This window comes from Python bivittatus, unplaced genomic scaffold (assembly GCF_059951505.1).
Source record: "Python bivittatus isolate LINGU-HERP-01145 unplaced genomic scaffold, Pbiv_v1 ctg000020_np1212, whole genome shotgun sequence".
NCBI classification, from domain to species: domain Eukaryota; kingdom Metazoa; phylum Chordata; class Lepidosauria; order Squamata; family Pythonidae; genus Python; species Python bivittatus.
Genome location: NW_028277030.1, coordinates 123,630,069 through 123,654,027, shown reverse-complemented (window position 1 = coordinate 123,654,027; position 23,959 = coordinate 123,630,069). Strand labels below are relative to the sequence as shown.

The window sequence follows — 23,959 nt, the reverse complement described above, 5'->3', positions numbered from 1 at the left end:
TAAAACAGAACTATATAAAACTGAATTCCAAGTGTGCATCATTCATTTGTTAACAGTAAAACAATGAAATCTTTTTGCACCTAAAAATAAATTACAGATTTATTGTGGATAAATATTTGTGGCTAACAGTCTGCCTGTTACAATATTTCCTTTCATTTTAAAAATGTATATGGCAATATCTCATCAATGGAATGGAATGGAATGGAATGGAATGGAAGGGAAGGGAAGGGAAGGGAAGGGAAGGGAAGGGAAGGGAAGGGAAGGGAAGGGAAGGAACCCCAAACGATTTCTGTAGGCAATCTCCCCTGTGCCTGACCCATTTTTTCTCTTCCCCAGTTGCAGAGTGGAGAGCTTGGAGAGGAAGGGATTACAAGAGAGTAAGGAAGCACACAAACAGGAAAAAAGGCTATTTGTGTAGCACGCTCTTGGCTCCCAGCCTCAAGTGTGCTCGGGGCTGCCAGCACCACTGCATTCCTTTCAATGTGTATTCCCCATTGTATGCCTGCTTACTCTCTTGTAATCCCTTCCTCTCCAATCTCTCCACTCTGCAAAGGGGGGGGGACAACAGGTCAGGCACAGGACAACATGTACTGACTGTAATGGTGATCACATGACTAAGGGACACTGCGAAGGTTGTAAATGCAGGCATTAGTCATAAAGTCATTTTTTCAGCACCATCGTAACTTTGAACGGTTGCTGAATGAGACAGTCAGTCAGTAAGGACTACCTGTATATAGACAGACCTTGTTTTGGGATATCTGAGCTATCAGTGTGGTGACAACCAGGTACTGAAAAGATCACTCCTGATTTAATTTGTTAATTTCTGCCAGTTCTAAGAACAGCAACTTTTTAATTGTCACAAATGCTGAGTTTCAGTACCAGACTTATGTATTGGGTACTACCAAAAAAAAAAAAAAGGATTAAACACCTTGTTTATTTTTATTCAATAACTGAACAATATAATTAATGACATATATTGATCCAGCATTTGAAATCAACACTTTCAGCATAATGGGAATTCCAGCATACATAGAAAACATCCAATCTACATGGCATTTCCCTGATTCAGACATTAATGTTTTATTGAACTTTAACTACAGGTAATCCTTGCTTAACAACCCTAATTGAGACCAGAATTTCCATCACTAAGCAATGCGGTCATTATACAGAACATCACATGACCACACCACTTAGCAACAGCAATTTTGGTAACCCTAGTTGTGATCATTAGGCCATATTCTTCCTCCCATTGCTGATGAGGCATGCCCAATCTGGTCCTTCATGAGGCAGCTGCTGGCCTCGCACAGCCTTCCTGAATGCAGGGTGACAGGGGTCAGGGCGGAGGGCAGAGCAGCGGGGGTGCAGGGCAGAGCGTAGGGCAGCCAAAAGGGCAGAGATGGTGGGGAAATAGGTAGATGTAGGGTCCTGAAGTGCATCCTGCAGTAGTAAATGCAAGAGGGCTGCCAAGCACCCAAATTTTTATCATGTGACTGTGGGGGTGCTGCAACAGCCATAACTTCAAGGACCAGACGTAAGTACCATTCGAACGGTCGCTGAACCAATAGTCATTAAGCAAGGACTACCTGTAGTTCAATTTATTGAACCTAGAGTTAAATAACACACTTTCCTCCAAGGCAACTATAAAGAAAAATACCAGAAGGAATCTTTTATGTTTATTCATAATTCTTCAATATTTTTCCTATGGCTATTTAAACGAGAAGTAGTACCACAGTGAAAGGAGTAAGGAAAACATTTATTTAGAAGTTGTACATTTACTTAAACTTTAAGTCTTAAAGGAACTAGTGCACAATCAGGATTGCTTCCCCATTCTCTTATATTTCAGCAGAGGCTGTAGTGGCAATGCGGAAGACCATTGTTATTTCAAGGAGTTTAGGTGACATAGTTTGATTTCTCCTGCACATATTAAGAAGGCTTTGAATCATAATAATGTTTAGCTGGCTTGGTTTTCACTTTTACTTAGAAGTGTGGGATGGGAGGAGGAAAACCCTCAGGACTGTTTAGGTTGAGCACTAGCTTATCTATACAGTTCTCAGGCTCTGGAATTTTTTGATGAGCAAGTATAACATCTGGTCAAGGTTACTTTCAGAGCCCCTGACTCCAAAAGAGAGTCATGGGATTGCAGTGCCAGACTTCAATAAAAAGCCTGGCATTGTCTCTGGAATTTGGAGCATGGACACAGGCCTTGAGACTAGGTACTGTGTTGTCTAAACCATCTTGGGGTCTCTCCAATGTTGCCTTATGGTAGCTCTCGACAGTAGGGGAAGAGTTTTATCATCTTGCTTGGTATGTTATGCTTTATACTATGCTCTTGTATTTCTGTTTAAATCTGTTTGCTAGAGTTAACAATAAAGCTTAAAATCTCCCTACTTACTGGTGTGTTCATTGTCTCTGGATCTGAAAGAACTAAAAGAACTAATTGCCTGGCCAATTGATCAGTGCTTTGACAACTGGCAAAACAGAGGCACATGAGCACAAATACTGTGGAAGTAGCAGCAGCAGTTTACTGAACCGGCTCTTTGATTAAAAGTCTTATTCCACCCACATCCCAGGTGGAGAAGGTCCTAAAACCAAGCCCCTTCTTACTCAATTTCTGCCACCCACAAGCCCTCCAAGAACGTTCACTTAAAACAGCCTTAATTACGACTTTCTAGTAAAAAAATATTTTTGGCTAGAAACAATATTAAAAAACACACCCATTTTATTTAATAAGCCCTTGGAACAATAGGTTGATTCCAAATGGAACTGACAAGAGAAGTGGGGTGAGGAGAACAAATGCACTTTCATACTCGCTCAGATAGCAAATGTCTGCAGTAGCTGAAGGCGGCATATGATTTGGTCAATATTTAAAAAGGAGATCAATGTATTTAGCCCCATGGCTAAAAGTCAATGTATTTAGCCCCACAGCCTTAATTTCTAAACCATCTTCCCTGTATACATGCTCATGTCTGTGCTCCTGCACTCTGAAGATGCCGGTCACAGGTGCTGGCGAAACGTTAGGAAACAAAACTTCAAGAACACGGCCACACAGCCCGGAAGACCCATACCAGCCATCATATAAAACTATGCATGGCATGGAGAAAATGGAGAGAGAGAAATTACGAATAAAGCTGACTAGAAAGAGATTTAGAATAGACAAAAGCACTTCACACAGCACATAATTAACTTCAGGATTTCTCTACCACAAGATGTGGTGATGGCCATAAGCTTTAAAGGAGGACTAGATACATTTGTAGAGGACAGGTCTATCAAAAGCTTAAAGTCTTAAGATTCGATGTTGCCTCCAAAAACCAGCTGCAGGGGAACAACAGAAGGAGGAGATGACTTTCCTGCTTGCAAGCACCCAAACAAACAAACAAATATTTTCTTCAATAAAGGGTGAGCAGCAAAATTAGCATACAAGTTGAAATGGCTGCTGCTGATTCCCTAAGATTTCCCTCATAAAGAAATCTTACAGCCTGAAACCAGAATCCAGATTCCCGTTTAGCAATGTTCTCTGTTTCAAAATGTTTCTCTCTTATACCCCGTCTTCTCTAGGTCAAACTACTTTTAATTCACAAGCCATGATAAGCTGTTTATTTTCAACTCAGGGTTGCACTTTTTTTTTCTTTTTGATCAAGTCAAGATTACTACTTTTAAATATGAGCTACAATTTTATTTGTTTATTCAAAAGATTTGTATGGCTGCCCATCTAAAGCACAAATCTGTTGTCAAGTCACAATAGTTGGGTTGACACATCACACTAAGCCAAAATGAAATAACATTATGATTATGAACTTAGCCAATAATTCCCCAAGAATTATAGAAAGCAGAATATAGATGTTTTAATAAGCAAACAGTAAAATTCAACAAACCTGCTTCTCTCTGTAGCATCTTTTCGCAGCCGGTTCTTCATCCTCCTCCTGAGACACTCCAATATTCTGGAAGTCCTCCAATTCCAGAGCCTTGGCCTTGGCACACTCTATCACATGTTTGGGAAAGGCAGCCAGTTCTGCTACATGGATACCAAAGCTCTGGTCACAAGGCCCTGGAAGAAACATCATGAAGAAATCATTTTAATTTTAATGTTAACTTAATAACTTAAGACCATGCAACGCAAGAGCAGAATATGCATTCAGATCAAGATACTGTCATATATACAGGTCTATGACAACAATAATCAACCCTTTGAAATGCTGGGTAAGATTACATTCTCCAGATTCCTTATAGTTGATAAATGCATTCCAAACTGATTGAAATTAAATTTGACAACTTCTCTATTTTGGTACAATGTATAATGTGCAATGTAATTTACAAGTCAATCTTTACAATTTGGTCAATTTTCTGTACTTTATTGTACATTTTATTTTATTAAAATACCATCCTAATGATTTCAAAATTTAGTGATAATAATTATAAACAAATAATAAATAACAAATGCATATACAATCCTATAGTACACAGCCAAGATAAATTATGATCCTGCACAAATACTAACTTTCAAATTATTATTGACTTGATTGGTTATTCTGATATAAATATCCAAGCTGATATGCATTATTTTGTTTCCAAGCTGTTATAAATTTATGTTCTTCCTTACCAAAAGTTGGGACTAATTTGGGACTAACTGAAGAATAATTCTAAGTTTCTATATTTTCATATTTTTAACACTGCTAATATGTGTTCTTAATTTTAGGTATATATTTTTAAAAGTTGTAATTAACGAAACTTCTATATCACTTAACTTCATTTCTATATCACTATCCTCTATTATCTTGTTCTCCATTTCTAACAACTGTGTAGTTAGATCTCATCAACTACTCTGCATTTGAACCTCTTGAAATCAGTGTAGCTCAATAACTGGCATTTCTCATAAAGATACTGTAAGTTAGATCACAACCTAAGAGCCATATCTGCACAAAATCAAAGAAAGAAAGTAGAAATATAAGAATGTACATTTTGCAACCTATAAAGAGCATATCTGAGACTGTTCTTCAGCTTTGCAAAGAAACAGTCACTCATTCTACAGTAAAATAAAGCAGATTTTCTCTTTCCCAGTTCAGTAATGCATTTCACCTTTTTTCACACGGTACAACATTGTCAGGGTCTCCTTCGTAGTTAATGCTGTAACATGCAAGTTATTTACGGTGGGTATTTGATCAGCTAGTGCTGTCAGTTCATGAAAATGAGTAGCAAACATAGCAAAAGCTTGCATTTTGCTGGCAATATATTCAGAGATTGCCCAGGCCAATCCAAATCCATCATATGTTGATGTTCCTCTTCCCAACTCATCAATGATTATCAAGGAATTCTCTGTTGCAGTCCTAAAAGAAAAAAAGATACTTTTAAAGCAGAACAATTTGAAGCAGTTTTTCGTAACGTATTTGTGTGCATAATATCCACCAATATGTGCATTTTGTTTGAATCTTCCCCTCATGTACACATTTCTCTCTGTGTGTATGTGCACATGCACAAGAAATTCACATTTCAATTCACATGCCAGTTTGGAAATACACATTTTTAAAGTTTGCACTAAAATGTGACCTAATGAATTTCCCCTAGATCTCTATATAGAAAGCAGAGATTCTCTGTATATTTGATCTAAACCAACAGACAGATTTGTATAAGCAGACTATATTCAGGACAAGGGAAAGCTGTAACAAAGCCTAGTTTGCAGTGTTCAGAGCTTCAGCCTCATTCCATTCTCTTTTGTTCAGTTCCCAGGTTTTCCATTTCCCCCTGCAACAGCCAGTATTCTGTGCTTACTGGGCTGTTTGAACTAGAAGCTTCTGTGATTTTGTGGTTCAGTCACAAACCCTTGAGGTATCCCTAGCCCAATAAAATTTCCTTTTGCACAAGGGCAGTTCTAGTGCAAGAAATCAGTTGTGCAAGCAATTAATTGGAGATAGAAGAGGATAAAGTTCTGAAAGTGGGCACAGAGAAGTAGAAAAAAGCTATTGATTTCTATAGGAGCAAAAGCAAAGGCAAACAGGAACTTCATTGGACCAAGATAGCTAGGAGAAAAAGAAGTGGCCCAATGAAAGATGGCAGTAGCAATAGGTACGTTAAAGTAGAATAGAACTTACAGTTATCTATATGTTCTTTAGAGGAGGCAGATCAGTAAGCCTGGAGGAACAGTCTTACCTTTCACATTTCCTGCTCAAAAAAAGTTGTCATGGCTCTTACCTAAGGATGGAGGAAGTCTCCAGCATTTCTGCCATGAAGGTAGATACACCTTTCAGCTGACTGTCTCCAGCTCCAACTCGAGCCAGGATGCAATCAACAATAGTCACTTCTGCAGAGTCACATGGCACAAAACATCCAATTTGGGCCATAAGAACAATCACTCCAGTCTGTCGTATATAGGTTGATTTTCCTCCCATGTTTGGCCCTGCAGAGCAAGTATTCCCCAAAAGTTAAGCAAAAGTTGCACAGGGATTCAGAACTGTAAACCAGAGAGTCTTGTTAGCAACTTCACATCTACCATTTTCTTTGCAGAAGAGAAGTATCCAGCCTCTTTTCAATTAGCAACTCAACCTATTCCTCATCCTCAAGGGGAGAATTAGCTGGAAAATGTTGCAGTTCTTTTGAAATATGTCACAATTATTGCTTATTGAGGCATCTCCCTTATTTTAGTTTCTACAGACTAAAATATCTGCTATCATCTGCAGTGATAATTGCCTATTAAGCCTAGAGGATAGAAAGCCTATGTCCCCTGCCCAGAAAGTAGAGCTCCCAGAACTCCAGCCAACGTGGCCAGTGGTAAAGAATGCTGGGAGCCGTAGCTCAGGAGCATCTGGAGGACCAATGGTACTTCGCTCTTGCACAAAGGTCTAGTAAGCAACTGAACTTTAAAACAGGCAACATTTCTGAATAAACAAAGCTTGAGTGTCAGGACTCTCCTGCTGACTCACACTCATGACCCAAATGCAGACAGTGGCAAAAGGACTTACTTTCCCAGCACTGAAAGCAACACAACCTTTGGCATTGCCCCTCTTCTTACTATGAGCTTCTGCTGCTCACTCCCATTTGCCTCCTCCTGGTTCAAGACCAACTGATGCATGAAAAGTGATAGCTCTACCAAGATTAACTAGGAGGTAAGAGGTCTCCCTGCCCACCGTCTGGCTTGGAAGAAGTGTGACAAATGGGAGTCTGCATTTTTAGTTCTATGAAGAAAAACAGATTGTGTATTTTGGAGTTACAGCTTCATGTGATTATGCCTGAACACAGAGATAATCAAACATATGGGTTTTCCGCAAAAAGGGCAGAATTTTTCTTTTTAAGGATTTTGTGCAAACTCCATGAAACTAATGAATACTAAAAAAAACTAGCCTTGGCCTATGTAATCCTCTCTCCCCACACAAACATAAATAAACTTACATTTAAGAAATAAGTCAAAATTAGAAATGGTCAGTTTCTTTTTAAAATAAAACAAAATACAGAATCAATTACTGTAAGTTAGACTGGAAAACTGAAATAACATCTCAGAAGGCAGCAGTGGCAGACCATCTTTATACTGTTGCCAAGAAATCATCATACATTTACCTTAAATCTGAAGAATAATTCACCAAAAGAGTTTGCAAATGCTGGGATACTGTAAGTATGTCCAGTTGGTGGGAAAGAGAAAAGTTCTCCACCAGCAACTATAAAATCACAGCAAAATTGTTTCACCAAAGGTGTTGTGGGAAAAGAGAGGCTGGGAAATGCCTAGCGAAGAACTGAGAATGTGATCAATAACCTATGGTGCATCCTTCAGACTTCCATGTGCCTATTTATATGGGAGGGAATTAAAACCTCTGGTGTGGATGAAAGCACCATAAAATTACCTGGGCACTTCATTGAGATAGTATTCTACAGGGAAGTGGAGAAGTCTGGCTTTCTCACAGGAAAATAAAGGAGAGTGGATGTTTCAAATATATAGGGATACACTAGAATTGAATGGAACAATCAAGGGCCAAACTGGTCACCTCTGCTCTGGCTTACATATCCCTCAGCTAAAAACTCTAAAATATTTTATAGGTTAAAAAGTCCTCCAAATCAATCATTTTCAAAATATGAGTCATTAAATCTGAAGAGTTGCTATAGAAAACAATAAATAAAAAAACACTGATTTACAACTGAGCTGGTGCGGGGGAAGGTTACTCCTATTTGGGACTTCCTGGAAGAGGAAATGAGGGGGAGGAACAAAACAAGCAAGAAGAGGGAACAAACTGAGGTTGTGGGTTTGCTCCAGACTTTTTCCACAGAAAGCACAACCACCACCCAGGCAGCCACAGCTGTTCCATGTTTATTGCTTTGTTTGCATATCATGAAAATCACCCCCACTAATTTGGAGAGCAGCAGTGCATCAATTCCCTCTTCAAAAGTGAAATCTGGGTGCATTAGGCTTGCATGAAAATGCCTCCCTCTAGAGTCTAAAATTGACTGCCTACCTAAACACAAAATACTCTTTTGGAACAACTATTAAACTATCTTCTTCTGTCTGCTTAAGGGCAAAGCTTCAAGCCTTTTAAAAGCATCTTCATAAAAATTTGCAACTCAAAAGACAGTGGGGCAGAGGGGAAAAGACCATAAATATGGTATAAAAATGAAGTCTCACCAGTAATGATGTGGAACATCTGCTTGCTCTTCTCAAAGGTAACATCATTTGGGATGAAAGCAACATCATCTTGAACTTCAATGCAGGGGTGCCTGGAAGCTTTCAGGATAATTCTTCCTTGCCCCTTTTCCAGAATAGCTGGGCGCACATATGGTATTGGTGCTGCATTTGATGCGTGAGCAAAACTGACAATGGCATCTAGCTGGGCAATGACATCATTGAGAATCTGAATGGGTTCTTTATACCCTATTGAAAAGAAAATACATTCAAATAGTTTTCCCCCTATGCAGAAAACCACAGGGAGTTCCCAGTGTTATTTTAGTACCATTTTCTTTAACCAACTGTGGTCAGTTTTACATAGAATTTCACTAAATGTATTCTTTTCATTTGGAGTTGGACTTTTATTTTATTGTATCTTTACAACCCAGAGGAATCAGACTGATCCTGATCAGGTAAAGTTAGTCCTGTTTAGTACTTGGATGGGAAACCAACAAGAAATACCAAGGCTGTGGGCTAGACTGGAAATGAAAGGGGAAAAAAATCCCAGAATATGGTAACGGGAAACCCCTTCCATATTGTTGCCCCATTTATGAAATCATCAGGAGTCAAATTGACTTTTTATAGCCTAGAGAGAAAAAGTCACTGGGGGTTCTAGCTTGTTGATCTAAGCTTTGTATGTTTCAGTTTCAAAATCCCTTCAGTTGTTGGATTCAAATTCACTGTCAAAGTTAAGTTCCAGAAACTGTGCAGCTTAGGCTGCTGAGTCCAGCTGACTCAACTAGTCCTTCTCCTTCAGCTTAGTGTCTAATATACTACTGAAGTTTGGATTGTAATAAATGTAGTGTCTTCAATGGTATCAAGAGCCCATTAATGGTAAGAGATTCTCAGAGCAGGATGTAGAGAATGTAAACAGGCAAACCTGCCACTTACAACTGAGAGTGAAAAATGGAAGACAAAAAGCCCATTACGTAGAAGGAATCATGGGAAAAGAGAACACTGGATTTGAATCAAGATGAGATATAAGTTCTGAATTAGACACATGTCACTCAGTGACTATCAGTTCCTGAGTTACAATATTTAGTTTCTAGCTATGCTGTTTCAAGTGTCTGAGACACTTCAGCCAAATTCACGCTTGCCTAGACGAGCCTGAAAAACAGCATGTCAGGAGCAGTACGTTTTGTTGTTATGTCTGGTAGTGGATTGCCTAAGTGTATGCTTGAATGTAACTGAATTTATTGAAGAATAGCAAATTAAAGGATTAACAAGCTAGCAGAAGGAAGAAGGTATGGTAGTAGTGGCACTACACTTTCTTTTCCTGAAATATGAGATGCATGACACAAGTTCTGAGCCGAACTTGCGAATACAGGTAATCCCCGGGTTAAGAATTCCCAGTTTACAGATGACCCATAGTTAAGAATGGAGCCTACTGTGGCAAAATTTGAGTTAAATACACAATGGTTCGAGTTCATTACACAATACTACTTATACAGTATTATACAACAATACTGTTCTGGCTTACATACAAATTTGACTTAAGGACAGCCTTGGGAACGGAACTCGTTCTTAAACTGGGGATTACTTGTAGACACACAAAAATTACTAGCATTCTCCCACTAAAATTAAAACAAAACTGGATTGCTGCAGATAGGCATGGGAAACAGCTCCATTATTCCTTCATGTAGAAGTTAGATTCACAATGCTCCATTAGCCCAATTGCTTACCTCTATAAAAGTCAAGGTTGCTTTGAATACCTGGTGGATATTGGTGGCTTCAGTAAATATGTATATTTTTGGAGGGCTTAGGCCTCCTTTAGGTAAGGGTTTCATTTGGTCATCACTTCCTATATATATAACTCAGGCTGTTCTACATAGGGCTGCTACTGAAGAATATTCATAAGCAGCAGCAAGTACAGAATATTTCAGTTCACCTTCTCAAAGAGAAAGTTGCAGACAACATACTCTCAGGTCAACTGCAGAGGCTACCATGTTTCTTCCAGTGACATGTAAAACTTGAGTATCTTGGAGGAATCTCTTCTTCCCTTCCCTCTCAGAGATAAAAACATACAGCTTGGACTCTGTGTGAGGACACTGATACAACAGAATGATCTTCCCAATAGGACTCATCTGACAGCTGCTTGTTAAACAACAAGTGAAGACCTGGCACATTCACTCAGTAAAGGTATTTCCAAAATGGTGACTGATTGAATTTAACTATGCATATCTGTCTGTCTGCCTACAATTACTTGATGACACACAATCAATGTTGGTTTCATTTTACCTTTTTTGCTTTCAAAAATGTTGAAAATTGTTTTTTTGAAAGTTTGCAGGTACACTTTGGGTATCATTTTTAAGCAGAAAATGCAACTTGATAGTTATTTAAAAAACAAAAATGCCAAATATATATAAACATATTTTACAGAAGACATGCTAATGAACCATGTGGTTTTTCATTTCTCATTTTTTATGTATTGTATAGTTTTCTTTTTCTGGATAAGAAAAATATTTGAAAAACAGATTTCTATATGGGCAAAAGTGGATTCTTGCTGTACTTCAGACTCAATCAATATTCAGACAAAAACAGAACAGAGGGTAAATGAGCCTTTGCCTTTCCCCTCCACTCCCCATATCAAAAAGTGAGATCCGTTGGCTTTAAATCACTAAAGGCTAGGAATGAAAGGCAGTAAAGATACCACTGTAATCAATCTACCACAAAGGGCTTTTTATCAGCTAACAATAATCAATTCAGAAAACAAAATCAGTTATAATAAAATATTACCATTTAATTACACAAAACAACAAAATCACACAAAACAAGTCATAAAGTTGCTCTTACTTTTGCAATCAGATATTCATGAAATCTCACTGTCTGGGCATAATATCAATCAAAGAAAGATCACTCCACGTTGATTAGCTGAACACATCTACAAATGTTAACACACAGCTACAAACATGGCTATGTACACCTCATACACCTATGAGCAAGTAAAGCTAAAATGCCTTCTATGCTTTAGCCAAACTTCGTATGATATGCTAAGCAATGAGTGTGTTCTATCACATGCAGACAATGCAGCAACAATGAAGAACAGTGTGAGAAAGGACCAGCAAACCCACCTGTAATTTTTATAATTAGCTGCCTTGATTTTAAAGGAACTGTCATCTCTTTATTTGCTTTCAGTAGGACCTACTCTGAACATCTGTTTTCAGCAAATAAGCAGCTACAGTTTTTAATACATTCATATATTAAAGACATGGTTGTCTGAAGGCTTCCAGCATTTAGTGGACAAACTGATAAATAAGCATCGTGGCATCTAATTATGTTTTATTCCATTTTATAATGAATGAGGGAAACAGCAAGCAAAAAGGCTGAAGACTGATTGTGTAAATGAACTCTTAAATCCTTTTTAGGAAAAAAAATCCCTAGAAGTTTATACTACCCAGTACATTTAAAGAGACATGGACAAATGCAGCATTAAAAAATTCTTGCTTTATTCAAAGCATCTGTTACCTTTGTGGACTGAATCTATTTGGTTAATCTCCACAAATCTGTTCTGACATATATTCAATGTCTAGAATTAGAAGTTACTATTTAGACCAATGAATTTAAAGTATTGCTTAATGCTTGGAACATTATGTACCAAATGTTTAGGCAACCACTAGTCATGAGCACTCATGCAATCTGGAACAGCTTATGCAAGAAAAAGCTACAAGCTATTCTACTTGCTTGTGTCATAATCTTACTCATGCTTATGTTGTTTATTCATCACTTCCCTACCACCCAGGGAAAAGGTTTTTCTGCTCTACCTGTAAGAAATGATCACAAAAGGTACTTTGATTTATCATTCATTTACAGACACAAGGGCAAAGGTACAGAGCAAAGGTACAGATAGTCAAGAACATTTGCCAAAATTCAGTTATATCAATGGCAAACATGACGCAAGTTTGTTTTTAAAATGGCAAAATTAGGATTTAAAACTCACCAGCTGGCAATTCCTGATAGAGCTAAAACCCCCTTTAGCCAATGCTGTGATTTTATAGAAGGCAGACATTCAGAGATGCCTATATTCTCCTTCTAGAAACAAAATCATCCACTATTGGTTCAATTTCTTTGAAAAAAAAATGGGACATCACTGATATAGATGACACCCACTATCCTGGAGTTCCAGCAAGCCCTTAAAACCTGACTCTGCTCCCAGGCCTGGGGTTAATGTGTTTGTCAGGCCCCTGTTGGGTTTTTATTGTTTTGGTTGTTTTTAGACCAATTTTGGCAAATGTTCTTGGCTATCTATACCTTTTGTTTTATTTTATATTTTTAACTCTTTTAACCACGTATTGGATTTTGTAAGCCAACCAGAGTCTACTGGAGTGGGTGGCCATAACAAATTTAACTCTTTCTTTCTTTCTTTCTTTCTTTCTTTCTTTCTTTCTTTCTTTCTTTCTTTCTTTCTTTCTTTCTTTCTTTCTGTCTGTCTGTCTGTCTTTCTTTCTTTCTTTCTTTCTTTCTTTCTTTCTTTCTTTCTTAGTTTAAAAGGAGAGTGGATACAATTTAGTGGGCATGGAGACTAAGAATGACAGTGTGTTTCAGTAGAAAGTAAGAAGCTTCTATAAGCCTTCTGTTTCTTCAATAGCATTTTTGTTACCTCTATAACTGATATTACTTTTTGTTACACCAAATGTTGAACCAAATGAAGTTCTGCTGGAGAGTGGATATTAATATGCTCATGATAGAAGAGATGAATTTGGAAAAAAGGTAAGCATTAAAAGTTCCCATGGACATTTTGAAAATTTCCAGAAGGATAATTATATAAAGGTTTTGCTGCTTGTTCTTTCAAGTCAAAATGTTTTGGAAGTCCTACTGATTCTAATGTGGGTGTATGGCTGAAGATTCTATCTGCTCAATGCTTTAATCTAGTTTGCCCTTTCTGTAGAATTATTCTCTTAACATATCTGGCAATTTCAGATATAAGCACACAGTCTTACCTGAAGCAACATTGATTATTTCTTTAACTACAACATCTTGCATTTCTTCATATTCTTTTCTGCTCTTCATATAGTCTTCATTAATCTCTTTCAATGCACTGGACACAAACAAAAAAGCCGAAATGCTCACAACATTTCACATTGAACAGTAACATTCCACTTTTTTCCCAGGAACTACAATGACATTTACCTTTTTTATTTCTCACTCATTTCCCAAGCAGCATGCTTAAGATGCTGTTTAGGGCTAAAAGCAGGAACAGAACTGACCTGTGATTTTGACATTACCTGTTGGAGAATTTCACCCCATTCTTCTGGGTTTCCAAGATCTTATATTTCAAATTATTCCGCAGAACCTTCTCTTCTCTGTAGGTAATTCTGAAAAAATGTCCGAACTGTGCATTGCATTCTAATTTGATACTCTTGCCAGCTTCCAAACCTTTTTTCATTTGGGAAGGAAAGGGGAAATAACACGTATGACTGATTATGGCACTATAAAAGCACACAAGCCACACCAGCATTATCCTCACTCAGTGATCAAATCTCTTTCTTGGCTGACTTTTGCTGCTTGAAATTGTACCAGGTCCCTTACTAAAAAGTCAACTGAGCAGTCATAGGTCTTGGAGTAAGTCCTAGCACCAAGCTAGCCAGATAAAAGCATCAGAGGAATTTTAATTAGTGGCTCTCCTAACACTAGAGGGATTTCTAATTTATAACACCATCACATTACCTAAAACAGTGGTTAAGCTCTTATTAGATACCTTGTATCAGAACTCGCCTTCAGCCACAGGGAGAAAAGCCTACAATCAAGAATTATGCAAGTCTCAGTTTTAAAAATCTCCATCTCAGTCTATGTTCCAAATTGGTAAAGGGGAGGTAAAGTTAAGGTAAGGATAAAAATAACCTTGAACTGAGCTTAACTACAATGACAATTCTGGGGGTCAGAGTGCAGAAGTAATTTGTCACTGGCTTCTTCTGGGATGTTTTTCAACTTCCCTGGAGGTCTCCCACAGAAGTAGTAAGTAGGACCAATCCCACTTAGCTTCAAACTCAGACAAGTAGGTGCTGCCATTTGCTGAGACAAATAAGATGCAGGTGCTTTAAATAAGCCCATTTACTTAATTGCTGTGGACTGTACTATCAGCGGAAATTAATAATTAATCTGTCAACAGCATAATCTCACCAGATCCCATATACAACAGCCTACTTATTCTTTATATAATAATCCGTATTAAGGCATATCAGTTTAGCAGTCAAAGATGCATAATGTGGAACTCCTCAATGTATTGGCATCATACAGGAAGCCTAAGGAAAGATGCAAGTCAGAAGTATGGAGCATCTGACTCCACAGCTTTTGCGATTCTTAAAATTTTCAGTAGAAGTGACATGACAGGCAACTGACGGGGGAAAAAAAGCTGTAACATCATTGCATGGGCATCCTTGAATACTGCAATAATTTTCAAGAATTCTTGAATGTGAACCTTTTTCACATTAAGGACCCCTGCAGATATGTCTAAGAAAGCTTATGTATTCATTGGAGACATTGTACGTGCACAGTGAATAAAAGCAGGATGCTAGCAGAATTTGGAAAGTGACTAAAGCTTGAAGTAAATATTAGTAGCAGTGGGAAAGCTCATCTGCCTTTCTTATTGAAGAAACCCTCATAGGTTTCTGAGAACAGATTAAAAGTAGCAATATGCAGCAGCTTTACCTAATCTGGTGCCTCCAGATGGACTGGGATTACAACTCCCAGAAACCCCCAGGCTGGAGAAGGCTGACAGGCAGCACTGCATTTTAGGCTGTGAAGCTGTCTTAAGCAAGCCAATATTGATAGTAACTTCAAAGGAGAAAAATAATCAACAAACTTAAAAGTACTTCATGTTAAAATAATTCCCACCCTCCAACATACTTAGTTCCTTGGCGGCAGTTTTCAGCACACCCTGCATTTTTTCTTCCAGCTTATCCATATTTTCTCTCAATTCAGCAAGGCTGGGGTCAATGGAAGGTTTCACAAGGTATTCATGACTTTCCACCTAGGAAACAAATTCCACAAAATTTGCACTCATATTATGAACTCAGCTAATGAATGTGGTGAATTGACTAAGGCTTTCATTAATCCAAAGAGTCTGGAAAAATAATCACAAAAATCATTTAATTTTGCAACCAAAGGGCCAATCAGAGCTTTCAGCAAAAATGATGATTTCTGCAACTGTACTACTACAAAGCATGTGTTGGAATCTCCCCTCATAAATTCCTTATTCATAGAAAATTAACACAGCAGCAGGTGAGGCCAAAACCTTTTTCTTACACTGATAGAAGCGGGGGGTGAGAGATGGTTGTCCTGTAGTGCATCTCATTTCATCTAGGAAAGAAAACCATTATGACTTGCTACTCTGGGAAATATGTTCAACTTTCCTTCTTCTAAAGAGCTTCTATTTTTATCATTCCAAAGGTGCTATATTCACATCCCATTTTTCCTTCTTTAAAAGATAACTAAGTACTTAGAAAAAAGATAAACAGAAAAACAAGGATTTGGAATGGAAGACAATATCTGGACCCCCTCCTCATTAAATTGTGTGAACAAGGCAAGGAGTCTGCACAATAAAAGCTCTATCTGGAAGCACCAATGATCTAAGGATCAACTTCATGTGAAAAGGCATTATTCCTTCCACACATTCACCAAAACAACCATCTGAAACATTCTAAAAAAAAATTAAGAATGCAATTTGTTAAAATTATAGTGGAGTTCTGCAACTCCTGAGGAATTCCTCCCCCTGTCCATAAATGAAGTACAGTATCTTAATTACACTAAATCAAATCTTAGCCTCTTAATCACAATGCTATATCAGCAATTGGGTATGTCTATCCTCAACAGAAATTCAAATATTATTTTTAAATCACCATTGCCCTTTTCATAGCAACAACACTGATGCTTCAGATCTGAGAGATTCCTGAGGCAAATGCTCATGCATAAACTCCATCATTAGTTAACAGATACCTGTAATGGACAACTCAGAATGCATCCACAATTGACCTACAGACCAATCTCTTACCTTTTATAAAGTAAACTGGCTTGAGCAAGAACCCCCCAACCTTGAGATTAAATAATGAGCGAGTTTACTCAAGGCTTTTTTGGTTTTGAATTTCCCTGGGATTAGTGGCTAGCTCTGGGGAAAGAAAGGAAGAAAAGAACCCAAGCCCAATCTAAGTTGTGGGTTGAAGTCTTCCCAGATGCAGAACATTCAGATACTGTTTTAATAACTATTTTGCCAATTTATACCATGTGGAGTTTTAACATGCCTCGTAAGACCTAGACCTCTCTCCAAGTGGTCTACCTACCAGATACTGGGCCTAACATGCCCTTGTTTGACAATTGTCAGAAAGAGAACTGCTTTTTCCTCCTTTTTATCTTGCCAAAAAAGTAGTAGTAGCACATAACAGCTGAAATAACTGTTGTATCACCCCAAACTGTCTTGGTTGGGTGAGGCTGTAATGGTATGTTCACCTTGGGAGATGGGATGAAGAGATGCTGCCAAGGGAATGGTCAAATAAGAGACAGCATAGTCTGCAGCTGGATAGTGGGCAAAGCAAGAGGCTCAGAAGGGACCCTCCCTAAGTTCTCGGGCTGTAAAGGTGACAGCAGGAGAATTGTACTTTCAGATTTGCAAGATTCTGTTAATGTAGCTTTACAATAAAATAGAATTAGTTTATCTGGTTGTGTTTCCTGTCTAGTCTACGTGGTAAGGCTGACAGAGGCAGACCTGGTTTTAAAGAGACCCTTTAAGGCTTCCCATGGGCAGCCCTGCCGTTGAGGAGGAGGACTAATCTGATCAGTGATAAGTGGCTGTTTCTTCCCTTATGTACGATCAACATAGCAACTGGGCAGGGGTCTGAAGGAAGAGTCCAGGTCAGGAGTCAATGACTGGCATAATGCTCAAGAAAATCATATACTGAGGCTAGAGCTGGCAGCACTGTTTGAGGGCCAGAGCTGATTGATGACACCACATACTACTAATGAAAATCCTCAGAGTTATTAGTGTGGAGAAAATCAGAGGCAGTATTAGGAATTGTGCACAGCTCTTCTCATTGATTCCAATTGATTATTAAAACAGAGTTAAGGCAAGAGCTAGACAATAAACAAGACAGTTTGTATTAATCTGAAAGAGCATAGAACCTGGCTGATGATATCAAAGGACTATTTAGTTCAACAAAAATCAGAGGTCTCTCAGAAACACTTAAGCAGAATTTGAAAGCAAAACAACCATTTCCTTTTGGTTTATTTCTACTATCCAGTAGCTCAAGATTTTATTTATATTTATATTTTTTTGCCTTTGAGTCAGTATTGACTCCTGGTACTGCCTGAACAAGTCCCTGCAGTTTTCTTGGCAAGATTTTCCAAAGTGGTTTGCTACTGACTTCTTCTTAGGGCTGAGAGAGAGTGACTGGCCCAAAGTCACCCAGTTGGCTTTGTGCCTAAAGCAGTACTAGAATTCATGGTCTCCCATTTTCCAGCCCATGCCTTTAAATACTACACCAAACTGGTTCTCTTGCTCAAAATACACTGCCTCTAGGAATGGAATATCAGAAAAAGTAGAGATGGGAATGTGATATGTTACAGAAGGAAAAGCAAGCACTGTTCGTTTTTCAACTGCATGACCCTGTCAGTTTAGTAACTACAGCAGGACTTTAATCTTTACACAGGACAAATGGAAAAAATGAAAAGGAAGGAGGGTGAGGGAGAAGAGGATGTGAGGAGCTGACACTCTGAAGGTAACTGGCCTAGAGGTGGCTAATTGCAGCCCATGCCTGGAAAATTGACAAGGGGGCTGATAAGAGCAAAGGATCTACATTCTAGCATAACAGACACTCCTATCAGTTACACAAATTGTGAATGAGTTTCTTGCTGGGGCTGAAGAAAAGGAGGAAAAGTTGTAAAAAGCCATGATTTTTGGGCCTCCTAACAGTGTCATTTTTCCTTCCTGTAGTAAAGTAAGTGGGAGAAACCTTACTTGCTCCTTTAGAACCGAACATGATAAGCTCTCCAAACTACTGGAATTGTGTTTGTAGAAGCACAGTTAAATAAAACCTGTTGTAAAAGGATAGGCTTCTTATTCCTACACCAAGAAGGAAGGAGTATTTATCATACATCTCCTTCCTGTCAGTTTAATTTTTGGTATTCAAGAACCCCTTGTAAGAACAACCAGAAGTCCATTATATGAGGGAATGGTTAAAACAGCTGGGTCAATTAGCCAAAGCCCAACAGGCCCAATACTGTAATATTATTTATAACCAGAGGTTAGCAGTGAACTCCTAGCTCTGCCATAATTGCATAAAATCATTCAGGTAATTAAAAAGGTGGCAGAAGCAATGAAAGAATTGGGTATGACTGAGAAAATTCCACAGCCCACACAGAATCAGCTGGGTTTAGTTTCTTAGTTTTATTTTAATGAATTTAAATTAATGAATTTAAATTTATTTTAATTAGTGTATTTTTATCTTAGTAAATTTGTTTTTCATTTTTTATAGACTTCCAGGAAATAAAGCAAATTCCCCAGTCTGATACCTATCCCATGCCCCAAGTATGGATCAGCTACAATAGGCCTGCTACCTCACAATCCCTAGACCTCCTCAAGAGCTATTGGTAAATACATCATTGGAAAAAAACACCAGTTTTCAATGGCAGCAACTGACCATGAAAAATAATTTCCCTAGATAGATTCTCTAGTCTTCATGGGAAGAAGTTTTATGCTTCCAAATGCTTAAGGTTTTGCTATGTAAAGAGCACACCTTTGGGCAACAGATTTTCAATGACTTTATAGTTAAAATACATGCTTCAAGTACAATAAAGGAGCCATCCTGCTACAATGCCTAGGTAAAGAAAAGCATCCAGTAACTTCTAGCCTCTCAGATGACTAAAAATTGAAAAGAAAGTCTTAACTATCAAGTGGGCTATTCAACAACTGTTGTATTATTTATGGAGACTCCCACTGAGTTGATTACAGATGACACCCCAACCATGAAATGATTGCACCAAATGAAAGTTTTCAAATCCTTGGCTTATGCCATGGTACCTGTCATTGCAGTCCTTTCAATTCTTAGTCTTCCATAAGAAAGGGTTGCAACATGCTAATGCAATTTTTTTCCCTTGACAACAGAAGTGGGCGGGTCAGCCAGACAGGCTTCAAATCCACCATGCCTGTCTCATGGGGGAAGAGATGTGATGCATCACAGGGAAAAATACAGTGGTTAAAGAAGTGATGCTCAGTTTTCAACAGCATAATCTTGATTGATTAACAGTGGAAAACAAGAGGACAGAGAAATGACTGAGAAATAATCCCTATAAGAAAATCCTATGTAGAAAAAGGAGAACTGTCTAGAAGAAGAAGAGGCTGAAAGTTTGACTATGGATTGCCCATCTCTGATTTATGGAATTCACTGTCACAAGATAGCTCCATTGTTTGTAATATCTGATGCTCCCTCCTAGCCTTTTAATAATAATATTAATGTACTGAACGTTTTTAACATTTTTTTTATGGTTTGATTGTATGCCGCCCAGAGCCATGTTTCATGAGATGGGCAGCCATATAAATATGATTAAATAAGTAAAATGCATTGATGCTCATTAATACAGATGGCTCTAAAAAGAAATAGACAACAAAGTTACATATCTTTTTGTGACTATTAGCTACAAGGGTTATGAAGCTTTCACAGATTCTAGCTGTTGAAGACCAATAGTTAAGAATGACTATTGCTGACATACACAGCTTACAAAGATTCTTGTGCTCCAACACAACTGAGCAATCCTTGCAAAATTTCGACATGAAAACTCAGCTTGCCTTTCTATTAGTCACGTAGCAGAATCAGTACAAAACAAACCTGAAACCCTTTCTTCTACTCTGAAGAGTATTTATAAAATAGTGCAGCTGCCTGTCTGATCATTTTGTCAGGGTGATGTCACATTTACCCAGCAGGGTTCAGATGAGCAAGAATAAGGAAGGGACCACAAATGCATATGCAGAGGAATGAGACCACAGAGGTGATCCACTCTAAACATCAGAGACTGTCTTGAGAGAAGCACAGAAAATGAGCCAAGTCAAGTGAAAAGTTTAAAAGCCTGCTTGCCTGCATTTAGCAGTTTACAAGATAGCTTGAGCAGTGTGTTTCAAGCTCTCTGCCAGGAAAGAGTTATTTCCCTTGGTTGAATAGTGGGAAGCCACTGAGCTGAACCTCATCAAGCAGCATAAGGAGAAAAGAACAAAAGAAATAAACTCACTAGTTACAGATCTAGCCACATGTTTACTATACTACAGCATATAAAAATATTTGAAATAAAGCCAGGAAGTTCATATCCAAATTCAGGGTCTATAAATGAACTATAGCTATACCCAACCGGTTGAAAAACTGAAATGATCTACCTGCATTTATATTAGATCTAGTGATTGACACTGTTTATCTTATTATATGGAAAGCTGAACCATTTCATTTAAATAAACATAGCTGGAAGACAGAAACACAGATTTTCTTTGAAGATAAATGCAAAAATGTGTCCTGCAGATGGCTGGAAGTCCACTATGATGGAGAATAGTCAGATTTCCCAGCCACAGAGGAATTGTTTCTTGAAAATGATTCCAGCAGTGTTACTAATATGAGTTTCAGCATTCCTGAACAGTTTTTAGTTAAAAGGAGGGATATGTAGTAGAAAAAGCAAGATAAAATATTTTAAATTAATACATGTTTCTCCTGTTTTAAGATCCTACTTCTCAAGGTGGAATGCCCTTTAAATGAATTCTCCAATTCTGCAGTTATTAAGTTTTAAAATGAAAATGGGTTCCTGGCTTGCAAGTTCACACATTGGTCAACAAATCAGAAAGCCTTCCACAATCAGTTCCTAGGCCACACTGAAAAACGGACAGAAGAATCCTACTTTTACTAGAAACTTGGAAGGAAATTTTTAAAAGGAGATGGAACTCTTACACCCCATTAGTTTCTTTCCTTCACTCCCCAGCCTGTGAAAATGACAAAAGCAACTTGTGAAATCTTGAAAAGGATTTACCTGCCTTTTTTCCCCACAGCTATCCAAACCTGCACTGCAGCAAACAAATACCAAGACTATGCGGGAAAAAAAGAGGAAGGATGAAGCTTTACAATCATACTGCACTGTTGACTCCTACAGAGAAACCCTTCATTTTCCTTGGGAGTAGGAATAATTGAATGCCATCACTGCCTAAGATTCTCAAAAAAATGTAATTCCCCCAAAGAATTAACAATTTCCAAGTAAAGTAAGAAAGCTTCCCCTTTCCTTTCTACCAGGCACTGAATTCAAGGCATGCCAATTCTCTTTCCTATGAGATACACTTTTTTTTCCTATGAGATACTCTTGGGACTCTAACTCAACAACAGGATATATGCAGATGCTCCTTGACTTAAATCTGGCCCACTACACATTATATAAGTATAACTAATAGTACAATTGTCCCCCAACTTTTGGGGGTTGTTGTCAATCAAAACTGATTAAATGGCTAATAGGGCAATGGTTTACCATTTTAATTGACTGCTTTGATTATATCGCTATGTTGATTTCTTTTGTTGAATTTTAAAATTTAAAATTACTAGGAGGACACCAAAGAACTGGAAAGAGTGTAGAGAAGAGCAACTAAAATGGTGAGAGGCTTGGGGACTAAATCCTACAAAGAATGATTAAAGGAAATGGGTATGCATAGCCTAAAGAAGAGAAGGTTAAGAAAAGACCTGATAGCCATCTTCCAATACTTGAAGGCTGTCTGTAAAATATAATTCATAACGATAGCTCTGTATGAGAGCCAGTTTAATGTAGTGGTTAAGGCATCAGGCTAGAAACCAGGAGATTGTGAGTTCTAGTCCTGGCTTTGGGGCAGTCATACCCTCTCAGCCCTAGGAAAAAAGCAAGAGCAAATCACTTCCAAAAAACCTTGCCAAGAAAACTGCAGGGACTAGTCCAGGCAGTTGCCAGGAGTAAAAAAAAAAAAAAGGGGGGGGACGCAAAGGGACCAAAAAAAAGTGGCGGCTCTATATAACAAAGATAATGTCTGTTTCACAAGGTGACATATTAGGGGGCTCTAAAAATTTCAATCCATGCACAAAAAGTTTATTCAGCAAAGGCTAGTAATTTGGTTGCTATGGTGACTTGTAGCTTCACTGTAGGCAAAGAGGAGAATAAAAGATTCATAAAGGTTTTAATGTTAATCTCAAGCTCATAAAATCTTCAACCACCAGAGTCTAGTTTTTTACACTTCAGAAAGTTTACTATCCCAGTAACCACAAATGAATTGTCCATGAATGTGAAAATGCTAACAAAGCCTGGCACAGAATATTCTATTTACTTATTTATATTTATGACCTGCTCTACCACTTCACATCATTGTGGCAGGAGTTTCATTTTACAAATCTCAATTTTGTTGTTTGATTTTAAAGAAAAAACAGCTTAGCTGGAAGATATGGAAGGACAAAAGGAAACATGAATTGCAAGAGCAAGAACAGAATATTCTCCCCCCAGAGGTACGGCAGGCCCCTACCCTCCCAGCTTTCCAGAAAGGACTAAAGTCCTAGCTCTGACAGTTTGCATGGGGCAGTAAGAGTTTTAACCAACCTTGGAGGTGGCTGGCGCCCTGATGACATTCCCTGAGCCTAAAACTCACTAGTTACCATCAATCCTTGATGGTAACACTTATTTATTTAGGACTATTCTTATATTGTATTTTTAATTAATTTTATTTTTTCTGTAGGCCGCCCAGAGTCGCTTTTTAACAAGATGGGCAGTGACAAATTTGATATATAAATAAATAAATATAAAGAGAGAGTCCTAAGTAATTCAAGAGTTGGCTTCTAACCTATAATTATTTATATCTTTATCAGCATTACACAGTAAAATCTTAATGAAACTTTTATCCTTTTAAAAAAGGATAACAAAGATCATCCCTTTAGATCCAAATATACTTATATTTGGAACTTTTAATTACCTGATTCATTCAACATGAGCCTTCATATTTCTGGAATAAGATATAGTTTTATTGTATTATGGGTAGGAATTATGGGAATTCAAATCCAATACAGCTTGTGGTATGAGGCTAGAGAATGTTGATGTAAGCATCTGATGGGAGTGGAGGCAAAGAACACTCAACATTTCTCTCTCATCAGTTTTTATGTGGGTCTTCCCAGAAATAAGGATTGCTTCCTCAATCAGCTCTGCAAAATGTTATTCATTGCTAACACACACACATACATACACAAGCCTACACACGAATACATAAACTCTTTCTATAACATATGACTATTATTAACCTGAACAACAGGTATTGCAGTACATCTGGTACACATGGTTCTGAGTTACACAATTTGATTAGTTTTTCTGAGT

At 38.0% G+C, this 23,959-nt stretch overlaps 1 protein-coding gene and 1 long non-coding RNA gene across 3 annotated transcripts in view; one reads left to right on the top strand and one right to left on the bottom strand.

The window, feature by feature from the left end:
* MSH2 (mutS homolog 2) overlaps positions 1–23,959 on the bottom strand; it is a 71,949-nt gene that overhangs the window by 2,959 nt on the left and 45,031 nt on the right. Inside the window, exons 9-15 of the mRNA XM_007428471.4 lie at positions 15,479–15,602; positions 13,858–14,008; positions 13,573–13,670; positions 8,597–8,842; positions 6,184–6,388; positions 5,074–5,321; positions 3,873–4,045 (exon numbers count right to left, since the gene is read on the bottom strand). Coding sequence (XP_007428533.1) covers positions 3,873–4,045; positions 5,074–5,321; positions 6,184–6,388; positions 8,597–8,842; positions 13,573–13,670; positions 13,858–14,008; positions 15,479–15,602 — 1,245 coding nt within the window. The remainder of the gene's footprint in view (positions 1–3,872; positions 4,046–5,073; positions 5,322–6,183; positions 6,389–8,596; positions 8,843–13,572; positions 13,671–13,857; positions 14,009–15,478; positions 15,603–23,959) is intronic.
* LOC112540673 (uncharacterized) lies at positions 13,255–22,091 on the top strand. 2 transcript variants are annotated; one of them, XR_015797587.1, is made up of 4 exons: positions 13,255–13,342; positions 18,271–18,339; positions 19,096–19,210; positions 21,642–22,091. It is a non-coding gene; the product is annotated as an uncharacterized LOC112540673 (long non-coding RNA). The 2 variants fall into 2 exon arrangements; XR_003084745.2 differs by having other exon boundaries at positions 21,320–22,091.